The sequence below is a fragment of the Delphinapterus leucas genome, chromosome 8 (assembly GCF_059928025.1).
Source record: "Delphinapterus leucas isolate spDelLeu-1000000601 "Yukka" chromosome 8, BTC_Dleu_Yukka2, whole genome shotgun sequence".
In the NCBI taxonomy this organism is placed as follows: domain Eukaryota; kingdom Metazoa; phylum Chordata; class Mammalia; order Artiodactyla; family Monodontidae; genus Delphinapterus; species Delphinapterus leucas.
This window is the reverse complement of record NC_143136.1, coordinates 44,220,879-44,244,546: the sequence shown is the minus strand read 5'-3', so window position 1 is coordinate 44,244,546 and position 23,668 is coordinate 44,220,879. Positions and strand designations below refer to the sequence as shown.

Sequence of the window (23,668 nt, the reverse complement as noted above, 5' to 3'; positions counted from 1 at the left end):
ACTTCTCATGGAAAACAACATAAATGAGAAGATGGTGTAGCAAAATCTTTAAAGTACTGACATTTAAACATCAGAATAGAATTCTATACCTGGGTCTCATATCAATGACCTCAGGTTTCACCTTAGGAGACTAGAGAAAGGAGATAAAACTTCAAGTAAGTAGAAGGAAGTAATAAATATCAGAGCAGAAATCAATAAAACAGAAAACCAAAAAACTTCTTTTGAGATCAATAAAATTAATAAACCTCTAATTACAGTGATCAGAAAAAGAAAGAGAAGACAAATTACTAACATCAAGAATGAGAGGGTTTCCCTGGTGGCGCAGTGGTTGAGAGTCCACCTGCCGACGCAGGGGACATGGGTTCGTGCCCCGGTCCGGGAATATCCCACATACCGTGGAGTGGCTGGGCCAATAAGCCATGGCTGCTGAGCCTGCGCGTCGGGAGCCTGTGCTCCGCAACGGGAGAGGCCACAACAGTGAGAGGCCCGCATACCACAAAAAAAAAAAAAAAAAAACAGAATGAGAAAGGGACTTCCCTGGCTGTCCAGTGGTTAAAACTCTACGCTCCCAATGCAGGGGGCACGGGTTTGATCCCTGGTCAGGGAACTAAGATCCCAAATGCTGCATGGCATGACCAAAAAAAAAAAAGATGAGAGAGCCAGGTATTACTATAGATTCTACAGATACTAAAAAGATAATAAGGAAATGAACTTTATGCTAATAAATGGACAAACTCCTTAAAAGACCCAAATTACTAAAGTTTGTGCAAAAAACCCCAGATAACTTGAATAGCGTACATCTATTAAAGATTTTGAATTTGTAGTTAAAAACCTCTCCACAAAGAAAACTCTAGACCTAGATGGCTTCACTGGTGAATTCTACGAAACACATGAAAAAAAAGAATCAATTCTACCCGAACCTTTCCAGAAATGAACCCAGCATTACCCTGATACCAAAATGAAGCAAGCAAAATGATACCAAAATGATGTTACCAGAAAACTACAGACCAATATCCCTCATGAACATAGATGCAAAAATTCCAAAGAAAATTTTTGTGTATCAAACCCAACAACATATAAAAAGTAGGACACATCATACTAGAGTGAGATTTATTCCAGCAAAGCAGGGTTACTTTAATGTTAAAAAACCAATCAAAGTAATCCACCCTTAACAAACTAAAAAAGAAAAAACGATGATCATCTCAACACATGCTGAAAAAAATTACAAAATCCAAAGTCCATTCCTTATAAAACCCCTCAGAAATCTAGGAACAGAAGGAAAGTTCCTCATCCTGATAAGGGGCACCTATGAAAAACTTATACCTAATATCGTACTTAATTGGTGAAGGACTGAACGTTTTCCCCCTAAGATCCCAAACAAGGCAAGAAGGCCCACTCTCAACGTATCTGTTCAACATTGTATTGGAGGTTCTACCCAGTGGAATAAGGCAAGAAAAAATAAAAATAAAAAGTATCCAGATGGGAAAGAAAAAAGTAAAATGTACTTTATTTGTAAACAACATAATTATCTATTTAAAAAATCCAATTCAATCAACAAAAAATCTACTAGAACTAATAGGTGAGTTTATCAAGTTTGCAGGATACAAAGTACAAAACTCAATTATATTTCTATATACTGATAACTAACATCAGAACTAGATTTTAAAAATATCATTTATAATATCATTGAATAATATGAAATACTTAAGGAAAAATCTGACAAAAGATGTATAAGAAACTGAAAACTACAAAACATGGCTTAGGGAAATTAAAGAAAACCTAAATAAATGGAAAGATATACCTTGCTCACAGGTCTGAAGACTCAACATTGTTAAGATATCAATTCTCCCTCCCTAAATTGATAGATCCTAGACAATCCAAATAAAAATTCTAACAGGTGGGCTTCCCTGGTGGCGCAGTGGTTGAGAGTCCGCCTGCTGATGCAGGGGACACGGGTTCGTGCCCCGGTCTGGGAAGATCCCACATGCCACGGAGCGGCTGGGCCCGTGAGCCATGGCCGCTGAGCCTGCGCGTCCGGAGCCTGTGCTCCGCAATGGGAGAGGTCACAATAGCGAGAGGCCCGTGTACTGAAAAAAAAAAAAAAAAAATTCTAACAGGCCTTTTTGTTGAAACTTACAAAATCACGCTAAAATTCACATAGAAATACAAAGGATCTATAGAGCCAAAACAACTTGAAAGAAAAAAAAAAGAACAAAATTAGAGGATTATCATTACTTGATCAAGACTTACTATAAAGCAACAGTAATCAAGACAGTGTGGTGTTGGCACCAAGATCAGCACATACAAAGGTGCAAAGGCAATCAGTGGAGAAATAGTAGCTTTTTCCAAAAAATGATGTGGGAATGATTTTATCTCCCTATGCAAAATAATAAACTTTGATCTATACCTTTGATCCATACCTCTCACCACATACAAAAGTTAACTCAAAATGGAGCATAGATCTGAATGCAAGATATTTCCTCTAATAATCTTTCATCTAAAATTAAAGACATGTACAGCAGAAATTGACACAACATTGTAAATCAACTATACTTCAATAAGAATAAATAAAATAGACTACAGTGCGCTAGTGTCTCCAGTTTAAATATGCTTGCCTTTGTGTTTTCAGATATAAGTATGAGCTAATATAAACTTTTAGGTATCTTCCTATTATAATTTATTTTTAAAAGTTCTTTCATACAAGATTCCATCAATTCCTTCAATAACTGTAATCTGAAATGTATCAAAAGATGATAATTGTAAAAGTAATTATGAAAAATTTGGTTTTTTGTTTTTTACCTATTGCTGTTTCTGGCATTGCAAAAAGAGACTTTTCAGTAGCCACTCGGAATTGCCCATGAACTGAGAGACCAACTCCCTAGGGAAAAGGCAAAAAATTGTTTTAAAAATACTGCGGGGGTTAAAAAAAAAAAAAACAAAACCTCACATTCACAAACATTATAAACCAAGTAAATTATATCATATACAAAGATACATATAATATATATTATATATAATTCTTCATAAAGAATTTCTTTAAAGGAATTTCAGGAGATAGACAGGAGGGAAACCCTAAACCACACAATTTCAGAACTTTCTGGGTGAAAAGTACATGGGTACCCCTGATATCTGGAACAGATTTGTTTTAGCTAAAATGTTTTTGATTAGTATCCTGTGTTATGCTTCATGTCCTCTTCCCCAATTACCTCTTATTTCAAACTAGATGCAGCATTATAGAATACTGACTCTTCCCAGAACCACTGAGTATTCTTAGTGGAACCAATCATCAAAAAAGCATAACCAAGCTATTCTAGCAAATTTCAGTAGGCTTAAATAGAATATTAACACATTTTATTTATTCACATAGTTCATCAAATAAAATTAGCAACATCATTTTTCTCAGATACAACACTTAGTAACTATTTAACTCTTAAAAATCCATTACTAAACACAAGTTACAAAATAAAAAGATTTGGCTGAAAGTCTGTTTCTGACTTGTTGAATGTCACTGAAAATGACAAACTTAACAGTCATCTCTGAATCAACAGATATATTTGAATAAAATAAGAGGTATACATGTGATTACAAAGTATCCAAGTTTGTCTGTGCTCACATTGTGACATACATTTCCTATGTTATGTTTTTCACATTATTCAGAACTTCTATTAGATTGTTTAGTGCATGTAGCCTGTACAACACAGAGAACAAAGAAAACAAATAGCTGGAGAGAGAAAAACAGGCAAATGCACTACTCAAACTTGCCTTAAGCCCACACTTGCAGTTCAACTTTCAGGAAGACAAGCTATGTTGCATTTTTGTCTTTGGATTCCCATTTGTTCCCTGCACTTGTCTCTTAACTGCTCCCTTCTCTTTTCTGGATCTGTTTGGGTGAGTGCCTGCTTTTTTCAATTAAAAATGTCTCTTCACCACATTTTCAGTTAGAACCCAGACCCAGATTCTGTCATGATTCAGCATCACACAATAGCTGTCTTAGGCCTTTGGCCTCTAATAAATTCATCCCAATACTGCTGTGTGCTTTTTCCTAACACTGCTCTCCCTGATAGTCATTCCCATACTATCTTCTGGAACCCTCATTCCTTTGCAAAAGAACCACTAACAGCCCAAATTCTCTACAGAGGGCCCTCCCTACCCCCTAAATTCAAGAAAGAAAGAAATTTATAAGCTCTGTACTCTTTCATGTAGAAGCTATAGATCCCATATTCATTGATTCAGTTATTTTGTTTCAGTCATGGCTGATAAAATAATGAACAAAGTCAAAGACTTCAAAATTTTAGTAAGAAGTTATTAATGAAAAGCTTTCCAAATAAGAGGTCATTGACACCAGTACCATTAGAAGCCAATTTAAAATGCCTTTCAATTAAGATGAAATGAAGACCGGGAAAATTCAAGCCACCTGACTTGGAGATACTAAGGACATAAATACTGATCCACGTTGAAAGGGGTGTAGCACTCTCATGGCAGATTCATATCTAATTTTTGTATCTTATATAAAAGAATCCACTATAGGTTGCTTATATTAAATCCCCCTTGAAATTTCCAAAATTTACCATTACATACTATTAACCCTTAATCTTAGCAGATACTCCTTTGCTAGACTAAAAAGGCTTCAGTCTTCAAGTTTTATTATATTAACAACCGGTTATACACATTCATTCCCCAAATGTAAAATTTATTCCAATTCCTAACTCTCTTCAAATACTCTCCCTGCATCCTACCCAACCCAGCAGTCAAATTTCATTTATCACATAATTATAAATCTCTGTAGCATTTGACAGTGGCTCTCTACTTCAGGAAACACCTGACTTGGCTTTGAGACACTACACTCTCCTGGTTTTCCTTCTAACTCATTAGTTGTTCTTTCTCTTCTCCCTGACATCAAAATGTTGATCTGCCCCAATGATCAGATATCATCCCACTACTCCACTTCACCTGTACTCTGTTCTTTCTATTCATTCCCCAGGTGATCTCTTCCAAGAGCCCCAAGATTTTAAGCACTGTAACATTAACGACAAATTATTTTCCCACTCCTGATTTCTCTAGAATTTTATATCTAGCTGTTTACTTAACAACTCCACCTAAACATCTAATATGTATCTCAATGTTCACGCATCAGAAGTAAACCTCTTGATTTCTCTTTGAACATGCTGCTCCCTCAGTCTTTTCCATCTCAGCAAATAGCACCATCATTCACCCAGCTGCTCAGGCCAAAAATTTCAGCATCATCCTTTCTTTCTGATCTTACAATCTATGAACCTGTCTTTTTTTTCCTTTTTTTTTTTTTTTTTTTTTTGCAGTACGCGGGCCTCTCACTGTTGTGGCCTCTCCCATTGCGGAGCACAAGCTCCGGACGCGCAGGCTCAGCGGCCATGGCTCATGGACCTAGCCGCTCCACGACATGTGGGATCCTCCTGGACCGGGGCACGAACCCGTGTCTCCTGCATCGGCAGGCGGACTCTCAACCACTGCGCCACCAGAGAAGCCCTATGAATCTGTCTTGATAGCACTAACTTCAAAATATATCTTGGATTGGGCCACTTCATCGCCACTGTTGTAACCCTAGGTGAAGTCACTATCATCTCTTGCCTGGGTTAGTCTCTCTTGCTTCTGTGTTTGCCACAATCCATCCTCTGCACAACAGCCAAGTAAACTTATTAAATGTAAATCAGTTCATGTCATTCTCCTGCCCAAAACTCTCCAGTGACTCCCCATCCCATTAAAATATTACTGAAATTCCTCATCCTGGCTGATAAGACCCTCCGTGATCTGGTCCCTTTCTATCTCCCTGATCTTATGGTCCACCATTCTCCACTTTCCTCACTTTCACTCTTGTCAGCCACACTGGCTTTTTTTTTTTCCTCTTAATTGACATATAATATACAATCGAAAGTACACAAATAGTACAAACAGCTAGCACACAGGTCCAGTGAATTATCCCAAAATGAACACATCCTTGTAACCAAAACCCAGATAAAAATTATCAGAAATTCTTTTATGCACCCTGTCAGCCACTACTCCCTCCCTATCCTTCAGGTAACTACTATCCTGACTTCTAACAAAATGAGAGTAACTTTTTCAGGTTTTGATCTTGATATAAATAGAGCCATAGAGTATTATTTATTTGACTTCAGTCAATGTTATGTTTGCAAGATTTATTCATGGGTGTAGCAATAATTTCTTTCATTGTACAGCATTCCTTTGTATGAATAAACTATTTTCATTCTACTGTGAATAGCTAGTTAGGTTTTTCAGTTTGGGGCTACTGCAAATAACGATTCAATGACCACTCTTACACATGTCTTTTGGGGCATAAGTACATACATTTTGGTTGGGTTGTAAAACTGTTGGGTCAGAGTATTAATTCAATCAACTTTAAAAGACGAGATCAAACAATTTTCCAAAGCAGTCATACCAATTTATACTCCAGCAGCAATATGAGTTTGTATTCCATATCCTCACCAATGCTTGAAATTGTCTCTCACATTTTAGCCATTCTATACAGATGGCCAACAGGCACATGAAAATATGCTCAACATCACTAATTATTAGAGAAATGCAAATCAAAACTACCATGAGGTATCACCTCACACCAGTCAGAATGGCCATCATGAAAAAGTCTACGAATAATAAATGCTGGAGAGGGTGTGGAGAAAATGGAACCCTTATACACTGTTGGTGGGAATGTAAATTGGTTCAAACACTACAGAGAACAGATGGAGGTTCCTTAAAGAACTAAAAACAGAGTTACCATATGATCCAGCAATTCCACTTCTGGGCATATATCCGGAAAAGACAAAAACTCTAATTCAAAAAGGTACATACACCCCAATGTTCAAAGCAGCATTATTTACAATAGCCAAGACATGGTAGCAACCTAAATGTCCATCAACAGACGAATGGATAAAGATGTGGTATATATATACAATAGAATACTACTCAGCCATAAAAAAGAATGAAATGCCATTTGCAGAAACATGGATGGACCTAGAGATTATCATTCTAAGTGAAGTGAGACAGAGAAAGACAAATATCATACATCACTTACATATGAAATCTAAAAAATAACACGAATAAATTTATTTACAAAACAGAAACAGACTCACATAGAAAACATTTTAGCCATTCTAGTGAGTATATGTTAGCATTTCATTGTGGTTTCAGTTTTCCTTTTCTTGCTGATTAATGCAACTGAGTGCTTTTTCATGTTTTGGTCATCTGCATATTCTCTTTATGAAATGTCTAATCTATTGCTCATTTTTCCATTGGATTTTCTTATTCATAGGTAGAAATTCTTTCTACATCTTCATATGATTTCTTGTCAAATATATGTATCGTCAGCCCTCCATATTCACGGCTCCTCATCTGCAGATTCAACTAACCACAGGCCAAAAATATTTTCTAAAACATTCCAACAAAAAGTTCCAAAAAACAAAACTGGAATTTGCTGCATACCAGCACCTATTTACATAGCATTTACACCATTTACAACTACTTACATAGCATTTACACTGTGTTAGGTATTGTAAGTAATCTAGGGATGATTTAAAACATATGGGAGGATGTGCGTATGTTACATGCAAATACTATGCTATTTTATACAATGGACTTGAGCATCCTTGGGTTTTAGCATCGGATGGGGGTCCTGGAACCAAAATCCCCTGCTGAGAACAAGGGACTGTATTCCAAATACCTATTTTCCAGTCTGTGGCTTGCCTTTTCACTCTCTTAATGATGTCTTGGAATGAATAGAGCTTCTTAATTTTAGCACAATCGAATTTGTTATTTTTGTTTATGGTACATTTAGTGTAATCCATTTAGTGTAATTTAAGTAATCCTTCCATACTCTCAAAGCGTAGCAGAAACATGTTCCAAACATTCAGGATTTTCTGTCTATTATTGATTACTAGCTTAATTCCATTGAGGCCAGAGAACAGTCTGTAAGATTAATCCTTTGGAATATGCTGAGGCTAACTCTATGGCCAATTTTGGTAAATGTTCCATGCACACATGAATTGAACATGAAATCTACAGTTACTGAGTCCATGTTAATTGGATTGTTTATTGGACCATGTTAAATCATGTGCATGCATGTAAAATGTATGTGTATATATGTACATATACTGTTTATGTCTCTGCTTCATCTGTCATTGAAAGAAGTATGTTCAAATCTTCTCCTAGGATTGTGGTTTTGTCTATTTCCCCTTTAAGGGCTTTCTACTTTTTTGCAAGATTAAACATTTTTAAATGTTTGAAAATATCACACCAGTATAGTTATTTCACAGAGGCAGAGGTTTGTTCCCATTGTTTCTCAGTGTCATACTGTGCATTATGAAACTCATTAAGCAATTCTGTTCAGCTTCATATTGCTATAAATTGAGAGTTTTAGACAAGCATTTATAAAATATCTTTCTATGGTTGATTAGAGTCAATAAAAATACTTTCAGAATCTGACTACACTGAACTTAAGAAGGTGAAAAGCTGAATAGCTTTCAACAGACTGAACTAAGCCCTATCTGCTAAGAGAATAAGAACTGAAATTGAGGGCTTGCTGAACTGGGCCCCAAAATGTTACACATTAGAAGTTAGGGTGGCCTGGATTCAAATGCTCAGCTTCAAATACTCCCATTCCTGACGGGACTGAGATGATCTGGGATTGCTAGTGCCCTTAGCCTAGATTCCTACTAGAAATGACAGTGGGAAGATTATGCCATACCACGGCTCAAATAATACTCAAGTAGAAATAACTCAATTAGAAATAACCAGCACTCAATTAGAAATAATCTGACATAAGACCACATGACTAAAGCCTAAGAGAAAAAATACACAATAGAAAGATTCACAGGACATACAAATTTAGATTTGTCATACCTGTTTATTATAACTATGAAATGTCCTATATCAAGTAAAAGCTTTTGCCATAGTACCTTCTTTGATATTAAAATAGCTGTATCAGTTATTTTAGTGTTGGTAAACACTTTTTCTATTATCTTACATTTAACCCTCTGTGCCTTATATTTATGGTGTCTCAAGCATTCTGACATTGTTTTTTACTTGAATTACTATTAAACAATCTTCATTGCAGTACTGTACTGACACTGTGAAGATAAAGTAAAATGAATCTGATCCATATTTATAATCTAGTACAGAGAATATTAATATGGATAAGCATAAATAACTGAACATATGAATGTAGTCAAACTCGTATCCTACTTGTTTAAAGTTTAGCATTCTTAAATGCAAAACTTAGGCGATCTAAGACTTTTTTATTTTTAATTAAGAGACTAGAGCTAGATGGGTTTTCACTGTTCAACAAAGGAAAAAGGCTGGTATAGCTTTAAGGCTTTTAAAGAAGATCTCATTATAATTACTTAAAAAGCACAATTAAATCCTTCAAAATGCAAATATGCTTATCAGTAACTAGAAATGAGTATCACTTCTATATTTCCAGATAATATTACTATTCTAGACAAAAAGCACATTTTTAAAAATTGATAATTATACAGATATTTAAAGTTAATTTAATATATAGTCAATTACTCCATGATTTATACTAATGGCAAGATTAATCCCCCAACACGAAAATAAAAACACATGTAGAACAATTTAATTTGGTGCCTGAAAAAGAAATGTTCCAGATAATAATACATCAGTGTTAAATTCCCTGATTCTGGTGTCTTATTCTTAAGCAATACACACTGAAAAATTTAGCAATAAAGAATTATCATGTCTTCAACTTTCAAATGGTTCAGAAAAAAATTATTCATAGACACACGTGGGAGAGAAGAGGAGAAAATAAAACAAATGCGGAAATAATAGGGAATGTGGATGAAGGATACACTGGAGTTCTCTGTACTATATTACTAATTGAAATTGTTTCACAATAGTCTGTTTGAGCCAAATGAAAATAAAAATAAATGTTCCAGAGTAACCAGCGCCAACAACCACAGTAAAGAAAACAAACTCAGAAAGGCATACAATGGGGTGATGTGACAAATGCTCACACAGAGAGTCATGAATTTAAATTCTAATCAGAGAGAATGAGTAAGCTCCTGTCCAGAATGAACACTGCATCTCAGTATCAGTGAGTACATGAGAGTCTTCTCTCACCATCATTCAAGATTATAAATGGTTCTTTGAAATTAGGTATATATTTCTGTTAGAAATTCAAATAGATTTTCATCACACATTATGTCACTATGGTATAAAAGTTAATATCATAATCATAAAATAAGTTTCATAATGTATCTCTGGGACCACATGCCTTAGATTAGCAGCCTACCCAGTAAAAACAGTTATTTTTATTATGCTTCTCACATTAATATTAACAGACTAATATTGCATATTAATAGTATTAACATACCGATTACATAATATTAATGTTTTTTGTTTTTTCGGTACGCGGGCCTCTCACTGTCGTGGCCTCTCCCGTTGCGGAGCACAGGCTCCGGACGCGCAGGCTCAGCGGCCATGGCTCACGGGCCTAGCCGTTCCGCGGCATGTGGGATCTTCCCAGACCGGGGCACGAACCCGTGTCCCCTGCATCAGCAGGCGGACTCTCAACCACTGCGCCACCAGGGAAGCCCTATTAATGTATTCTGATAGACTACAGAGAGCATTTACATTATCCTGCTTTGGATGCATATAATTCATGTTATTTTTGGACAAAAATTATATTCAGCAGAAACAAATAATTGCGGTAGAAATATTTACTTATGAATTAACAGTCTACCATCCTTGGAGGTACAGTTTTATTTTAAACAGAAATATCAGAGAGATATTTGAAAACTGCTGAGAGTAAATCTTAAAAGTTATATGAAAAAAATTTTTTTTCAATTATGTGTAGTGATGAGTGTTAACTTATGGTTTCACAACATATACATACATCAAATCATTATGTTGTCACCTAAAACATTATGTGTCAATTATACCTCAATTTTAAAAAAAGCCAGTGAGCAGAAATATAATTCTGGTACATCATACATTAAAACATAAATTAGAGGGCTTCCCTGGCGGCGCAGTGGTTAAGAATCCGCCTGCCAATGCAGGGGACACGGGTTCGAGCCCTGGTCCGGGAAAATCCCACATGCTGTGGAGCAACGAAGCCCGTGCGCCACAACTACTGAGCCTGCGCTCTAGAGCCCGCAAGGCACAACTACTGAAGCCCACACACTGCAACTACTGAGCCCACGTGCCTGGAGCCCGTGCTCTGCAACAAAGAAGCCACCGCAATAAGAAGCCAGTGCACCACAACGAGAGTAGCCCGCGCAGCAATAAAGACCCAACACAGCCCGAACGCAGCCATAAATTAATTAATTAATTTAAAAAAGAAAACATAAATTAGAAATAACTCTTACATTACCTCCTGGATTCCTGCTCAAGATTTTTGCCTAAATAAGCACATTCCCCCAATATATTATAACATACCACATATATTTTAAATGTCTATTATATTTATTTTTTTGAATTTTATTTTTATACAGCAGGTTCTTATTAGTTACCTATTTTATACAGATTAGTGTGTATGTCAATCCCAATCATATTTAATAGATGTTTAAAAAGAGAAGCTCTAAGAAACCACTGCCTCATATCATATATTCAAACAAGAAGAACTATTATAACAGGAGTACTCTTAATTGACCTCAGATTTACCAACAATTTCCCTTAACTCTGTAAAACTAATATCTATATTAACTAGCATCCTGAAAGCTACTCTCTGGCTACTTTTTTTAATATATAAATTTATTTATTTTATTTTTGGCTTCATTGGGTCTTTGGGCAAGCAGGGGCTACTCTTCGTTGCGGTGCCCGCGGGCTTCTCATTGCAGTGGCTTCTCTTGTCGCGGAGCATGGGCTCCAGAGCGCAGGCTCAGTAGTTGTGGCACACGGGCTTAGTCACTCTGCATGGCATGTGGGATCTTCCCGGACCAGGGCTCAAACCCGTGTCCCCTGCATTGGCAGGTGGATTCTCAACCACTGTGCCACCAGGGAAGCCCTCTGGCTACTTTTTGATATACCTGATACTTCTCTGATCTGTTGAGTTCAGAGTTTACCAAACGTCAGTCATAAATAAAGAGTTATTTCATGAGAACCAAGTTGAATACTCTGGAAAAGTATGAAAAAGCTAAGTTACTAAAAGATTTTGGTACAGGGCAGAGACAGTATTTCAAGTGACTATTCTTCATAATAACATTTATTGTTATTCTGAAACTATTATACACATTAGGACAAAGCAAATTTGTCACAATCTTATTTTTTTTAAATAAAGATTTTCAACATACATGAGAAGAAAGTGACAAATATCAAAGAAGTAAGAATCAAAATTTGAATAGGAAGTACTGAACTCAGGATCTAGGACCTATTTTCTCTTAAAAATAAAACACATATTCTTAGTTCTCTTCAAAAAGGCCTATAAACAATTACCAACTTAACTAGTGCCCAGATTATTATTGCTAACCATCATTTCCTACTAAAAGTAACCAGGGCTGCCTTGGAAAAACACCCTATTTTAGGTCTGTTGAATAAAATGTACAAAACAAACCTGGAATATGGTTCTTTGCCACAAAGCAAAGAAACTCTCAAAGATTTCTGGGGCACAAAAGCCAACTTGAAGGTTCCCATGACAAGTCCACTCTTCTGGTTTGCCCCTCTGGGCCCCACTTTTTCAGTGTCTTTTATAGGTTCCTTGTTCTGCCTCTGGCCAATAAACATTTTTTTGTATTCCATTCTGGACTTACTTTGGTTGTCACTCTATTTCTGTCACATTTCCTTGCATTATCTTTTCTACTGACAAATTTTCAATACAAGTTTCTCTGCTATAACATGATGAGTTACTGAAAAAAATCCTCAGGCTCTACAAAACTGCACAGAGCTTCTAAGAAAAATAGAGTTTCGGAAGTCCACTCAAAACCTATGCAACTTTGTATTCTGAGTGCTAACAGAAAGTATAAATGGTCGCAGGCCAGGGACTTGATTAGGACCACCAGCTCAATATGAACAGAGAATGCCAGTGCAGATACTTAAAATGCACAACAATAAAGTGGAAAGAATGGCAATACTTTAATCAGAGCAGGACTGGCACATGCTGAGACAAAGCAGTGTAAGTGCAGCTATAAGCCAGTGGGACCGCCATTAAACACCAAGTGCCAAGAGTTGAGGGTTCACCTTACGGTGGAGGTCCACCCAGAAACAGGCATTTGTTTGTGTGGGTTTTTTTTTTAATTTTCTTAAAATACAGACAAGAGAATGCCTATTCACAGTACAGCAACTGAGGTAATTAAGCACTCTTTTCCTGTCTAGATGATTATATATCTACTGCCACTATCCTATCTCCCCTTGCCTAGAAAAAACTGCATATGAATCAATATAATTTTTGCATTATCCTAACATCATTTTCCCATTTACCAATCACTTATGAGCTAATTCATGTTGCAGAAGCACACACTTTGGAGCATACTGTGCCTCTGTAAGTCCTAAAGTTATACTTCCTGCCCAAGCAGCACCCTGAATTCCAGATGTGCATAACCGACAAAACACTTTTGTTCAGACAAAACACTCCCACGTGGATAAGCCCACAGGTATTTCACACCTAACAAATTAAACTCATCTCCCTTCACTCTCCCCAACCCACTCCCCAGCCACACTTTTTCCTGAATCTTAAGTAAACAGTCCACCATTCAGCCCACTGCCCAGTCTAGAAACCTGGAAGTCATCCTTGCCTCCTTCTCCCCTTTATCTCTCACATCCAATACATCATCAAATCCCACCAAGTCTCCTCCTAAGTATCTCCCTTAAATCTATCTAATTTCCGCCCCCCTTCATTATCTCCATGCTAGTTCAAAATCACCATAATCTCCCACCTGGATCCCTGCAAGAGCTTCCTGAATAATCTCTTTACAACCAATCCTAACCTCCCTACAACCTGTTCCTCCCACAAGAGAGTTCTCTGTCTAAAATGCACCATTCAAGCCATTTTCCTGGCTAAAAGCACTTTAAAATGGCTCTCCCTGGGCTTCCCTGGTGGCGCAGTGGTTGGGAGTCTGCCTGCCAATGCAGGAGACATGGGTTCATGCCCCGGTCCGGGAAGATCCCACATGCCGCGGAGAGGCTAGGCCCGTGAGCCATGGCCGCTGAGCCTTTGCGTCCGGAGCCTGTGCTCTGCAGCGGGAGAGGCCACAACAGTGAGAGGCCCGCGTACAGAAAAAAAAAAAAAGGCTCTCCCTCTTGATCTTAGGATAAACATCTTATATCTAAGAGGACTGATCTGGCTTCTTGCTTACCTCTCTAACCTCAGAACTGAACTGCTATCTCCTTCATACTCCCAAATCTAGGCACACTTAACTTTCCCAAACATGAATTCTCTCATCTTCACATATACTATTATCTTCTCACTCACACACTATTCTTCTACACTGCATCAACCCCTTAACACGCTTGTACCAACCATAGCGCATTCCTCCACTATCCCACCTTGTTTGTCCCTGACTGATTCCTCTTTAAGTCTCAGCTTAAATAAAACTTCCTCCAGGGTGCTTTCCCTACACCATCTCCATCACTAAAGTACTCAGACATACATACACAGTTGAGGCCGGTACTCTTATGTATTCCCAGACGACTCTGTACCTGCCTCACAAGACAGTAAGGTCCATAAGGAAAGAAAATATATCTATCTTGCTCACTATTCTATCCCTAGAGCCTAACCAGTATCTAGTACATAGCAGATATCCAGTAATTTTTGCTGGTTGGGTGAAATAGCTGAGAACAACCTCATATTATTGCTAAAATCATAATGAACCTCTAGTTAGTCTCAAATCTCCTACCTCCATATATCCTTAGGAGAATGAGCTCATTTTATGGCCAAAAGGAGCTCCTCTGCCCCTTTCTTCTCTGTGAAATAATCTGATGCCTCCTCAATAAGACACAGAGCCCCCTAGACCACAAATCATCCAACCCAACATAGTGGGGATAAAATGGAGGCAGGATGAGAATGGCACAGAGGAAAGGTGCCTGCCACTTGACCAAGAACCTAGGGTGCTTTCACATTTAAAAAGGAAATGAACCAAAAACCTGACCAATATGCCCACAGGAAATGGCCAAGGAAATGGAAAAGAACTCCCTGTAGATCTGAGAATCTGCAAGTCTGTGAAAGTTGCCAAGAATACCCACACTCCTGGAAAGTAAAAGTTCTACTTCCCAGAAATCAATACCTTAAAATGGGGATGGAGATGGGGCAGGGGTAGGCAGGAAAGCCAAGTTCCTGGTTAGTAAATGGAAGCACTTTCCAATTCTCTACTTAGATATGTTTGGGCTAAAAGCCAGGGTGAAAAGAGCAGAGGCAAGGAGAGAATAAAGGGCTCTATCTAATAAGACAGACAAGGGATGAGATGGAGTTAAACAGCATAGGAACATTTGTTAGAGGGTAATCCATTGTGTACTGAAAAATAGAACCCAATGCTTACCTATGAAAAAGGCTCACTGAGAAACTAAATAACCCTAAAAATCTATTATGAGAAATTCTGCAACTAAAAGCAACCCTTACTCTCCCCTAATAAAGCAGAAGGAAATCTAAGTAGAGAGAACCCCATGGGGGAAAGGGAGGCACCTTCCCTTCTCTATCAAGAAAAAGATATCCATCCAGGCTTGGAGAAATGCCAACAGTGAACACAACTGAAAATGAATGCACATAAGTACATATTCTGAACACTTAGAAATCCAAGGGAAATTTCTTCTCTATTCTTCCTTTCACAGATCCTGCCATGTTATTAATCTTCAGTCTTAAAGGAGGCTCTTTTTCATATCTTATTTTTTGGCCATGCCACAGGATCTTAGTTCCCTGACCAGGGATCTAACCTGGACCCTGGCAGTGAAAGCGCCGAGTCCTAACCACTGTACCGCCAGGGAATTCCCCATATCCTTTTTTATCTGATTATTCTTCCTCTCTTAATATATTTTATTGCTTTCTCCACAACACAACTTTGCCTGTCAGTATAGTCCTTTTATTTTTAGTTCCCAGGGCAACTGCACTGCAGTACCTTCCTTTAGTCTCTGACTGATCATCTTTTTTTTTTTTTTTAAGATTTTTTTGATGTGGACCATTTTTAAAGTCTTCATTGAATTTGTTGCAATATTGCTTCTGTTTTATGTTTTGGTTTTTTGACCGGGTGGCACGTGGGATCTTAGCTCCTCGACCAGGGATCAAACCTGCACCCCCTGCATTGGAAGGCAAATTCTTAATCACTAGACTGCCAGGGAAGTCCCTGACTGATCATCCTTTATCTTTGCACATTTGTTTCAGGTCTAGTTTCATCCCAGTTAACAACTGGCTGCTTCCACCTTAAACCGACAAAGGACAAATAAGAATCAGAGTTCAATGCATACCTGTCTCATATTCATGTATCTGAAATCAAGTAACCTTGATCTACACAAGCAGCCTTAGCAATAAGAATGTCTACCGTTCTTATCAGACAAAAATGCTGTAAGGAAAGAAAATTACAGGACAATATTCCTGATGAACACAGATGGAAAAATCCTTAACAACATATCAGGAAACTAAATTCAACAATACATTAAAAGAATCATATACCATGATCAAGTAGGATTTACTCCTGAGATGCAAGAATGGTTCAACATATGTGAAATCAACATGATGCACCACATTAACAAAATGAAGGATAAAAATCATATAATCATCTCAATAGATGCAGAAAAAGCATTTGATGAAATTCAACATTCTTTTATGATAAAAAGCCTCAACAAATTAGGTATAGATGGAATGTACCTCAACATAATAAAGTCCATATATGACAAGCCCACAGCTAACATACTCAACAGTGAAAAGCTAAATGCTTTTCCTCTATGATCAGGAATAAGACAAGGATGCCCACTCTCACCACTTTTATTCACCACAGAATAGTCCTAGCCAGAGCAATTCGACAAAAAGAATAAATAAAAGGATCAAAATCAGAAAGGAAGTAAAACTACCTGAAGATGACATGATATTATATATAGGAAACCCTAAAGATGTCACAAAAAAATGTTAAAAACTAGTAAACAAATTCAGTAAAGTTGCAGGATACAAAATTAATACACAAAAATCAGTTGTGTTTCTGTACACAAATAACTTTCAGAGAGAGAAATTAAGAAAACAATCCCATTTACAATTGGATCAAAAAGAATAAAATACCTAAGAATAAATTTAACCAAGGAGGTGAAAGAGCTATACACTCACAACTCTAAGACATTGATGAAAGAAATTGAAGAAGACACATATTATGGAAAGATATTCTGTGCTCACTGATCGGATGAATATTGTTTAAATGTCCATACTACCCAAAGCAATCTGCAAACTCAATGTAATCTCTGTCAAAATTCCAATGGCATTTTTCACAGATACAGAATAATCAAGACCTCAAATAGCAAAAAAAACCTTGAGAAAGAAAAACAAAGCTGGAAGCATCACACTTCCTGACTTCAAATCATATTATAAAGCTACAGTCATCAAAACACTATGGTATTGGCATAAAAACAGACACATAGACCCGTGGAACCAAAAAAAAAAAAAAAGAGAGAGAGAGAGAGAGAGAGAACGCGCCCCAAAATAAAACTACACAATATGGTCAATTAATTTTCAACAAAGGAATCAAGAATATACAATGGGGAAAGGAATGTCTCTTCAATAAATGGTGTTGGGAAAACCAGATATCCACATGGAAAAAAATGAAACTAGACCTCACTCTATACACAAAAATCAGCTCGAAATGGATTAGACTTGAATGTAAGACCTGAAATCATAAAACTCATAGAAGAAAACATAAGGAATAAGCTCCTTCATACTGGTCTTGGCAATGATTTGGGGGACTGACACCAAATGCAAAGGCAAAAAAGCAAAAATAAACGTGAACTGCATCAAATAGAAGCTTCTACACAGCAAAGGAAATCATCAACAAATGAAAAGGCAACCTATGACATGGGGGGAAATATCTGCAAACCATATAACTGATCAGGGGATTAATATCCAAAATACACTCAGCCTTCCATACCTGCAGATTTAACCAACTGTGAATTCAAAATATTGAGAAAAAAACTCCAGAAAGTTCCAAAAAGCAAGATTTGAATTTTGCTGTACAACAGCAACTATTTACATTGTATTTTCACAGCATTTACACCGTATAAGTAACCCAGAGATGATTTAAAGTATATAGGAGGATATGCATAGGTTATATGCAAATACTACATCATTTTGTAGTAATTCTTCTCATAAGAACATGTCTCAGTGACATTAATTGTGGCTAAACTCAATCTGATTCAGTAGCTCCCATTTAACTGAGCACTAGTCAGTTTTCCACGTGGCTGGTTTGTATCCCAAAAAGTCTTTTGGAGATTGTATATGCTCACTGTTTCCAATCCAGTTCCCACTCCTTCTCTATTCATTAGAGTATACCCCTTCTAAAGTATGCCTTAAAACTTTTAATTTTCCATTATATTGATCACAAAACGCTTTTGCTTGCAGCATCTTTAGGACACTTTGAGAAACACAAAAACAATACCATATTGTAAACATATTTTGAGTTGGCTTGGGGGAGCTAATTTTGTTTCTACTGTAAAATGCATTGGTGGGAAGAGAAAAGGGAGGAAGGGAGAGAGGAAGGGACAAAGAAAGGGAAGAAGGAAAAGGAAAGAAACTTAAAAGTTTTTTAAATCCAATTCAGTTGGGAGGGAAATGTAGGCAGTACTACACATACAGAATAAAAATAAGAATTTTTTCTGTTCTATAGCTACTTAAAATTAATTTTAACTTTTAAAGCAAATTTGCCTTTCCGTTATATATTAACTTGAGAAAATATGACTAGATTTTTTAAATAAAGGGTAAAGGAAATTAAAATTCTTCCTTTTTAGGAAACAATGAATTATTCTTTCAAATTGCTATTCAAAAAAATTTTCGTCTCTTTCAAAAAACATTGTAATGACATAATCTTACATACTTTTAATTAACCAAGTGGAGAACCACTCAGAAACATTTTTATTTTACTGTATACCAAAATATCAAGTAAACATTTGAATTTCTGAAATCTGAAACATAATAGAATTTAGTTATCCCCTCTACAAAGTGCTGTGTTACTCTTCATGGTAAACAACAAGAGACAGTAAAACTGTCACTTTCATTGCTGGAAAAATATTTTTTTCTATAGTAAAAAATAAAATTAAATAAAAATCAAGCTCTATGGCGCCATCTTTTGGATTGTTCAAGTTTTCTTATAATTCTTTCTTATAAGAAACAATTCATTGATCAGAATCAAGATAAAGACAGAGACAAAACTATTTGGCTACCTCTTCATAAGCTATATTTGCCCTAGCTTAGTCTCATACTTTTATATTAGGATTTAAAACATATCCATAAAACAATTACCTATAATACTAAAATTCTACTAAAAATTCTGAAAATAAAGGCCTTTTGAATTAACAAACTGCATGTTCTCAACACTTTATGGCAGTGGTTCCTAAAGTGAGGCACCCCCACTATCACGAGCATCATCAACATCATCTGGGAACTTTTAGAAATGCAAATTCTTAGGCCACACTTCAAACTGACTAAACTGGAACTGGGGCGGGGGTGAGAGGAGTCAGCCTTTTTTTTTAAGTCCACCTTTATTTATTTATTTTTTTATTATATTTTATTTTTGGCTGTGTTGGGTCTTTGTTGCTGTGCGCGGGCTTTCTCTAGTTGCGGCGAGCGAGAGCTACTCTTCGTTGTGGTGCGCGGGGTTCTCACTGAAGTGTCTTCTCTTGTTGTGGAGCATGGGCTCTAGGCGCGCGGGCTTCAGTATTTGCAGCATGTGGGCTCAGCAGTTGCGGCACGTGGGCTCAGCAGTTGCGGCACGTGGGCCCTAGGGCGCACAGGCTTCGGTAGTTGCAGTGCGTGGGCTCTAGAGCGCAGGCTCTGTAGTTGTGGTGCACGTGCTTAGTTGCTCTGCGGCATGTGGGATCTTCCCAGACCAGGGATCAAATCCGTGTCCCCAACATTAGCAAGCAGATTCTTAACCACTGCACCACCAGGGAAGTCCCGAGTCTGCCTTTTAACAAGCTCTTGGATTCTGATAACCTGTGAGAACCACTGCCTTCCAGCCCTTGGATTTTGATATGAGCTAACCTGTGAGAACCACTGCCTTTTTGAAAAAGGTCCACAGCTAACACTGAACTATACACTAGTTGGGAATCGCTAGTAGTTCAGCAGTTCCTAACCTTAGTTTCACATTGGGATTACAAGGGAGCTTTAAAAATACCCGAGTCCTGCTCTAATATGTGATTAATGGTTCGGGAGGTAAGTAAAGCCTGGGCACCAGGGTTTCTGAAAGACTCTCAAGTGATTCTAAAATGCAGCCAAGGTTGAGAGCCAAAGATCTAGAGGATTACATTTTCAAAAGCTAGAGTTCACTGAGTCTTATATTAAGCAACGTTTGTAAATGAGACATGAAAAGTTAGTCTTCAAAACCAAGATACATATAAAATCCCATTACAAGAAAAAAGAACTGATTCACTTCCAGTCTGTAAATTTTACTCCTTCAAAGGCTACAAAGATGTTTTTTAAAGCAGAATTTTTAAAATAATTTATTAAATATATACTGTGCATTCCCTAGTTGTTATGAGCATGCTAAAAAAAAGTAGTCCTCACCTTTATAGACCATCTAATATACTTGGGCATATTTCATAATAACTGACAATAAAGAATAAATGCCAAATTTGGAGTAAAGATTGAGTCAATGAAAGAAAAAAATCACATCTAATCATAGTGGTATTTAAGACTGTTAAAAAATATAGGGGAGAACTTTCAGTCTTTAAAGATGAATTAGATGTAGAGTACATATGGGGAGTTGTAGGTGGCAGACCTGATAGAAAAGACACGTAGGTTTTGTTTTTTTTTTAGGGGCAGGGCTGACAATATGTAATATAAAAGAACCTTTCTCACTGAGGGGCTCGTCATCTGAGCCAGAGATCACTGCAAAAGACTTAACTATTTTGTCAGTTTTTCCAAGCATGGTATGTAACTGGTACCATTCTAGAATCACAGGGCAGAAATATGAATGCAGTTAATTCATTACATACAATCGATGTCTTGGGCACTAGTTCCCACTTAACATGACTCAATCACTTGGAGGACTTATTAAAACACATACTGCTGGGCTCCACCCTTAGACTTTGACTAATGTTTGTTCTCATCATTTTTATCCTTGTCCTTTCTTGGTGAGAGCTTCTCAAGTTTGTCCTCCACAGACACAAGTTCATTAACTGTAATATGAAATTCAACTCCTTCTTATCTATGACCTTCAAAGTGGAATGTCAGGTTCTGCTATTGCATTTTAGTTTCCAGCCATCCTTCCTATGTTGCCTGTTCCCCCTTGTAACCTGCTGCCCTTTCACCTAAGCTTGTTGTCTACTTATGGGCTGTCTTTCCTATTTCATTGGAGCCACATCATTTTACATGTTATTAAGTATGCCCAATGTTTTTTTGTTTGTTTTCATTTTTTTCTGGTTCGTTTCACATTCATAGGGGGCTCTTCCTTCAAAGCTTCAGATTATGTTCCTTCCTTTTGTTCTGCAGAATTTTTTCAGGGAGCTCTTATTTTTCCCATCTTAGCACTTCATTGACAAAGAAAGCACAATCAACTCACGCTCAGTACCTGCCACAAGCTGAGAGGTACAGACTGCCCTTGATCCTGCTCCTAACCACAGGTGCTAATGGAAGCCCTTTCCCAAAATGATGTGCAGGATCTAAGCAGTTCTGATGGATAGGGTGTGTGGGATTAACAGATGCAAACTATTATGTGCAGAATGGATAAACAACAAGGTCCCACTGTATAGCACAGGGAACTGTATTCAATATCCTGTCATAAACCATAAGGGAAAAGAATATGAAAAAGAATATATATATATATGTATAACTGAATCACTTCGCTGTATAGCAGAAATTAACACAATATTGTAAATCAACTATACTTCAATAAAACAAACTCAAAAAGAAAGATCTAAGCAATTCCAAGTGCCCAAGAGACTTCATCTAGTGTGTGGTTTTCCTAGAAAGAGGGGGACATCTCCCAATGACTAAATGTTTGAAATACTTAAGTTCAATCTTTGAAATTCCACCCTTCAGCTTCCTACTACCTTCTTCAATCCTACCTCTTCCTGCCATGAAGACCTATTCTGACCTCTCACTTCTTTAAAGGCTTGTCTTTGTTGTAGCGTGCCACACATTGGAACACTTTTTCTGTAATTATTTCATGTTCTCTCCAACTCCCTATAAAACTATTCAAAGCCAGTGAAATCTAAGATTTATTTATTTTTGCATCTGTGCTATTACAAAGATTTGTCAACTGATAGAAATGCACTTTCAGAGAGCTTCAAAAAGTATCCAAACACTTTCACTAAGGTGAGATTTTGTGCAGTAGATATAACTTAGGAACCACATCTCCACTATTCAGAGTCTAAAAAACCCTCAACATTCCAGTTTCTTTTCTGAAGCTGTTGAAAGCAATCTGTTTACTTATAAGTAGAAAAAGGGCTCTACATAAGAAAAAAAAGAATCAATTTTGTTAGTTAAGAAAGCTAATTCAAGAAGCTGAAATAGCATAGAACATAATTAAGAACGTATATTTTTGGGTGAAGCAAATATTATATCCCAAACCTGCAAAGCTCCAAACATGATTTGTTTCAACTTCTATTGTATTACATTCATTGTCTCACTTCTGTTTAATAATTAACTTATTTTTAATATAGCTCACATAACAATGATAAGAGTAAACAGTCTACTTACCCCACCCATTGTAATTCCATGAATAAGTGCAATATACGGTTTTTGGCAAGAATCTAAAAGAAACAGAGCTGTAATTAGTTACAATGCTTAAAATACATTTTATTTTTCCAAAAATCACATGTTACATGAACTCTGAGTATTTTCCCTAAGAAATTTTTGCAAGAAATATCAAAGTAGACTAAACATATGGCTTATAAAATATGTTCTTTTTAAAACATCAGTCCATACACAATCCTGATCATCTATTCATTATTATGAAAAACTCAACACCTCAATTTGAAACAGATGAAAGCCTATATAACTCAACTATTGAGAAAAACAATATTTGCCTTATAAGCCACTGATGTTTATGTAACACAGTTGTATTTTAAAGAACATAATTTGTCTTCTATACATCTAAAGAAGTATCTGGATTACAGGAAAAAGCAAGGACTGGGAGTTAAAAGACCCAAATTTTAGTCTCAGCTTTGTCACTAACTGGCAATTCAACTATATTTAATATATATACTGGCATTAGATACTTATATACTGGCAATTCAATATATATATGTGTATACACATATATGCATGTAAGTTATACATATATATGCCTATCATACATCTGTATATCATGTATATAATATATAGATAAGTTTCCCTATCTATTAAATGATGAGACTTGCCTCAGAAGTTCCTTCCAGCTCAAAAATCCTGTAAACTTTTACTCAGTTCCTTTCTCTCTGAAGAGGAAGTTGCGCACAACATAATATAAATCACTGTACTTCTATTACAGCTTGTTGCCAATATAACTTCCTTACCAAAGACAAATATAAAAGTACAGTTTTGATCCATCTAGCAATTCTATAAATA

General features: G+C 36.8%; 1 protein-coding gene across 9 annotated transcripts in view; it reads right to left on the bottom strand.

Moving 5' to 3' along the window:
- HIBCH (3-hydroxyisobutyryl-CoA hydrolase) overlaps positions 1-23,668 on the bottom strand; it is an 88,096-nt gene that overhangs the window by 35,100 nt on the left and 29,328 nt on the right. For all 9 annotated transcript variants that reach the window (XR_016394094.1, XM_089916564.1, XM_089916563.1 and 6 more), the window contains 2 exons: positions 22,820-22,872; positions 2,800-2,878 (listed from right to left, as the gene is read on the bottom strand). Coding sequence is in view for 8 of the 9 variants with exons in the window: in XM_089916564.1 (XP_089772690.1) it covers positions 2,800-2,878; positions 22,820-22,872 (132 nt within the window). In the remaining variant the exon portion in view is untranslated. The remainder of the gene's footprint in view (positions 1-2,799; positions 2,879-22,819; positions 22,873-23,668) is intronic.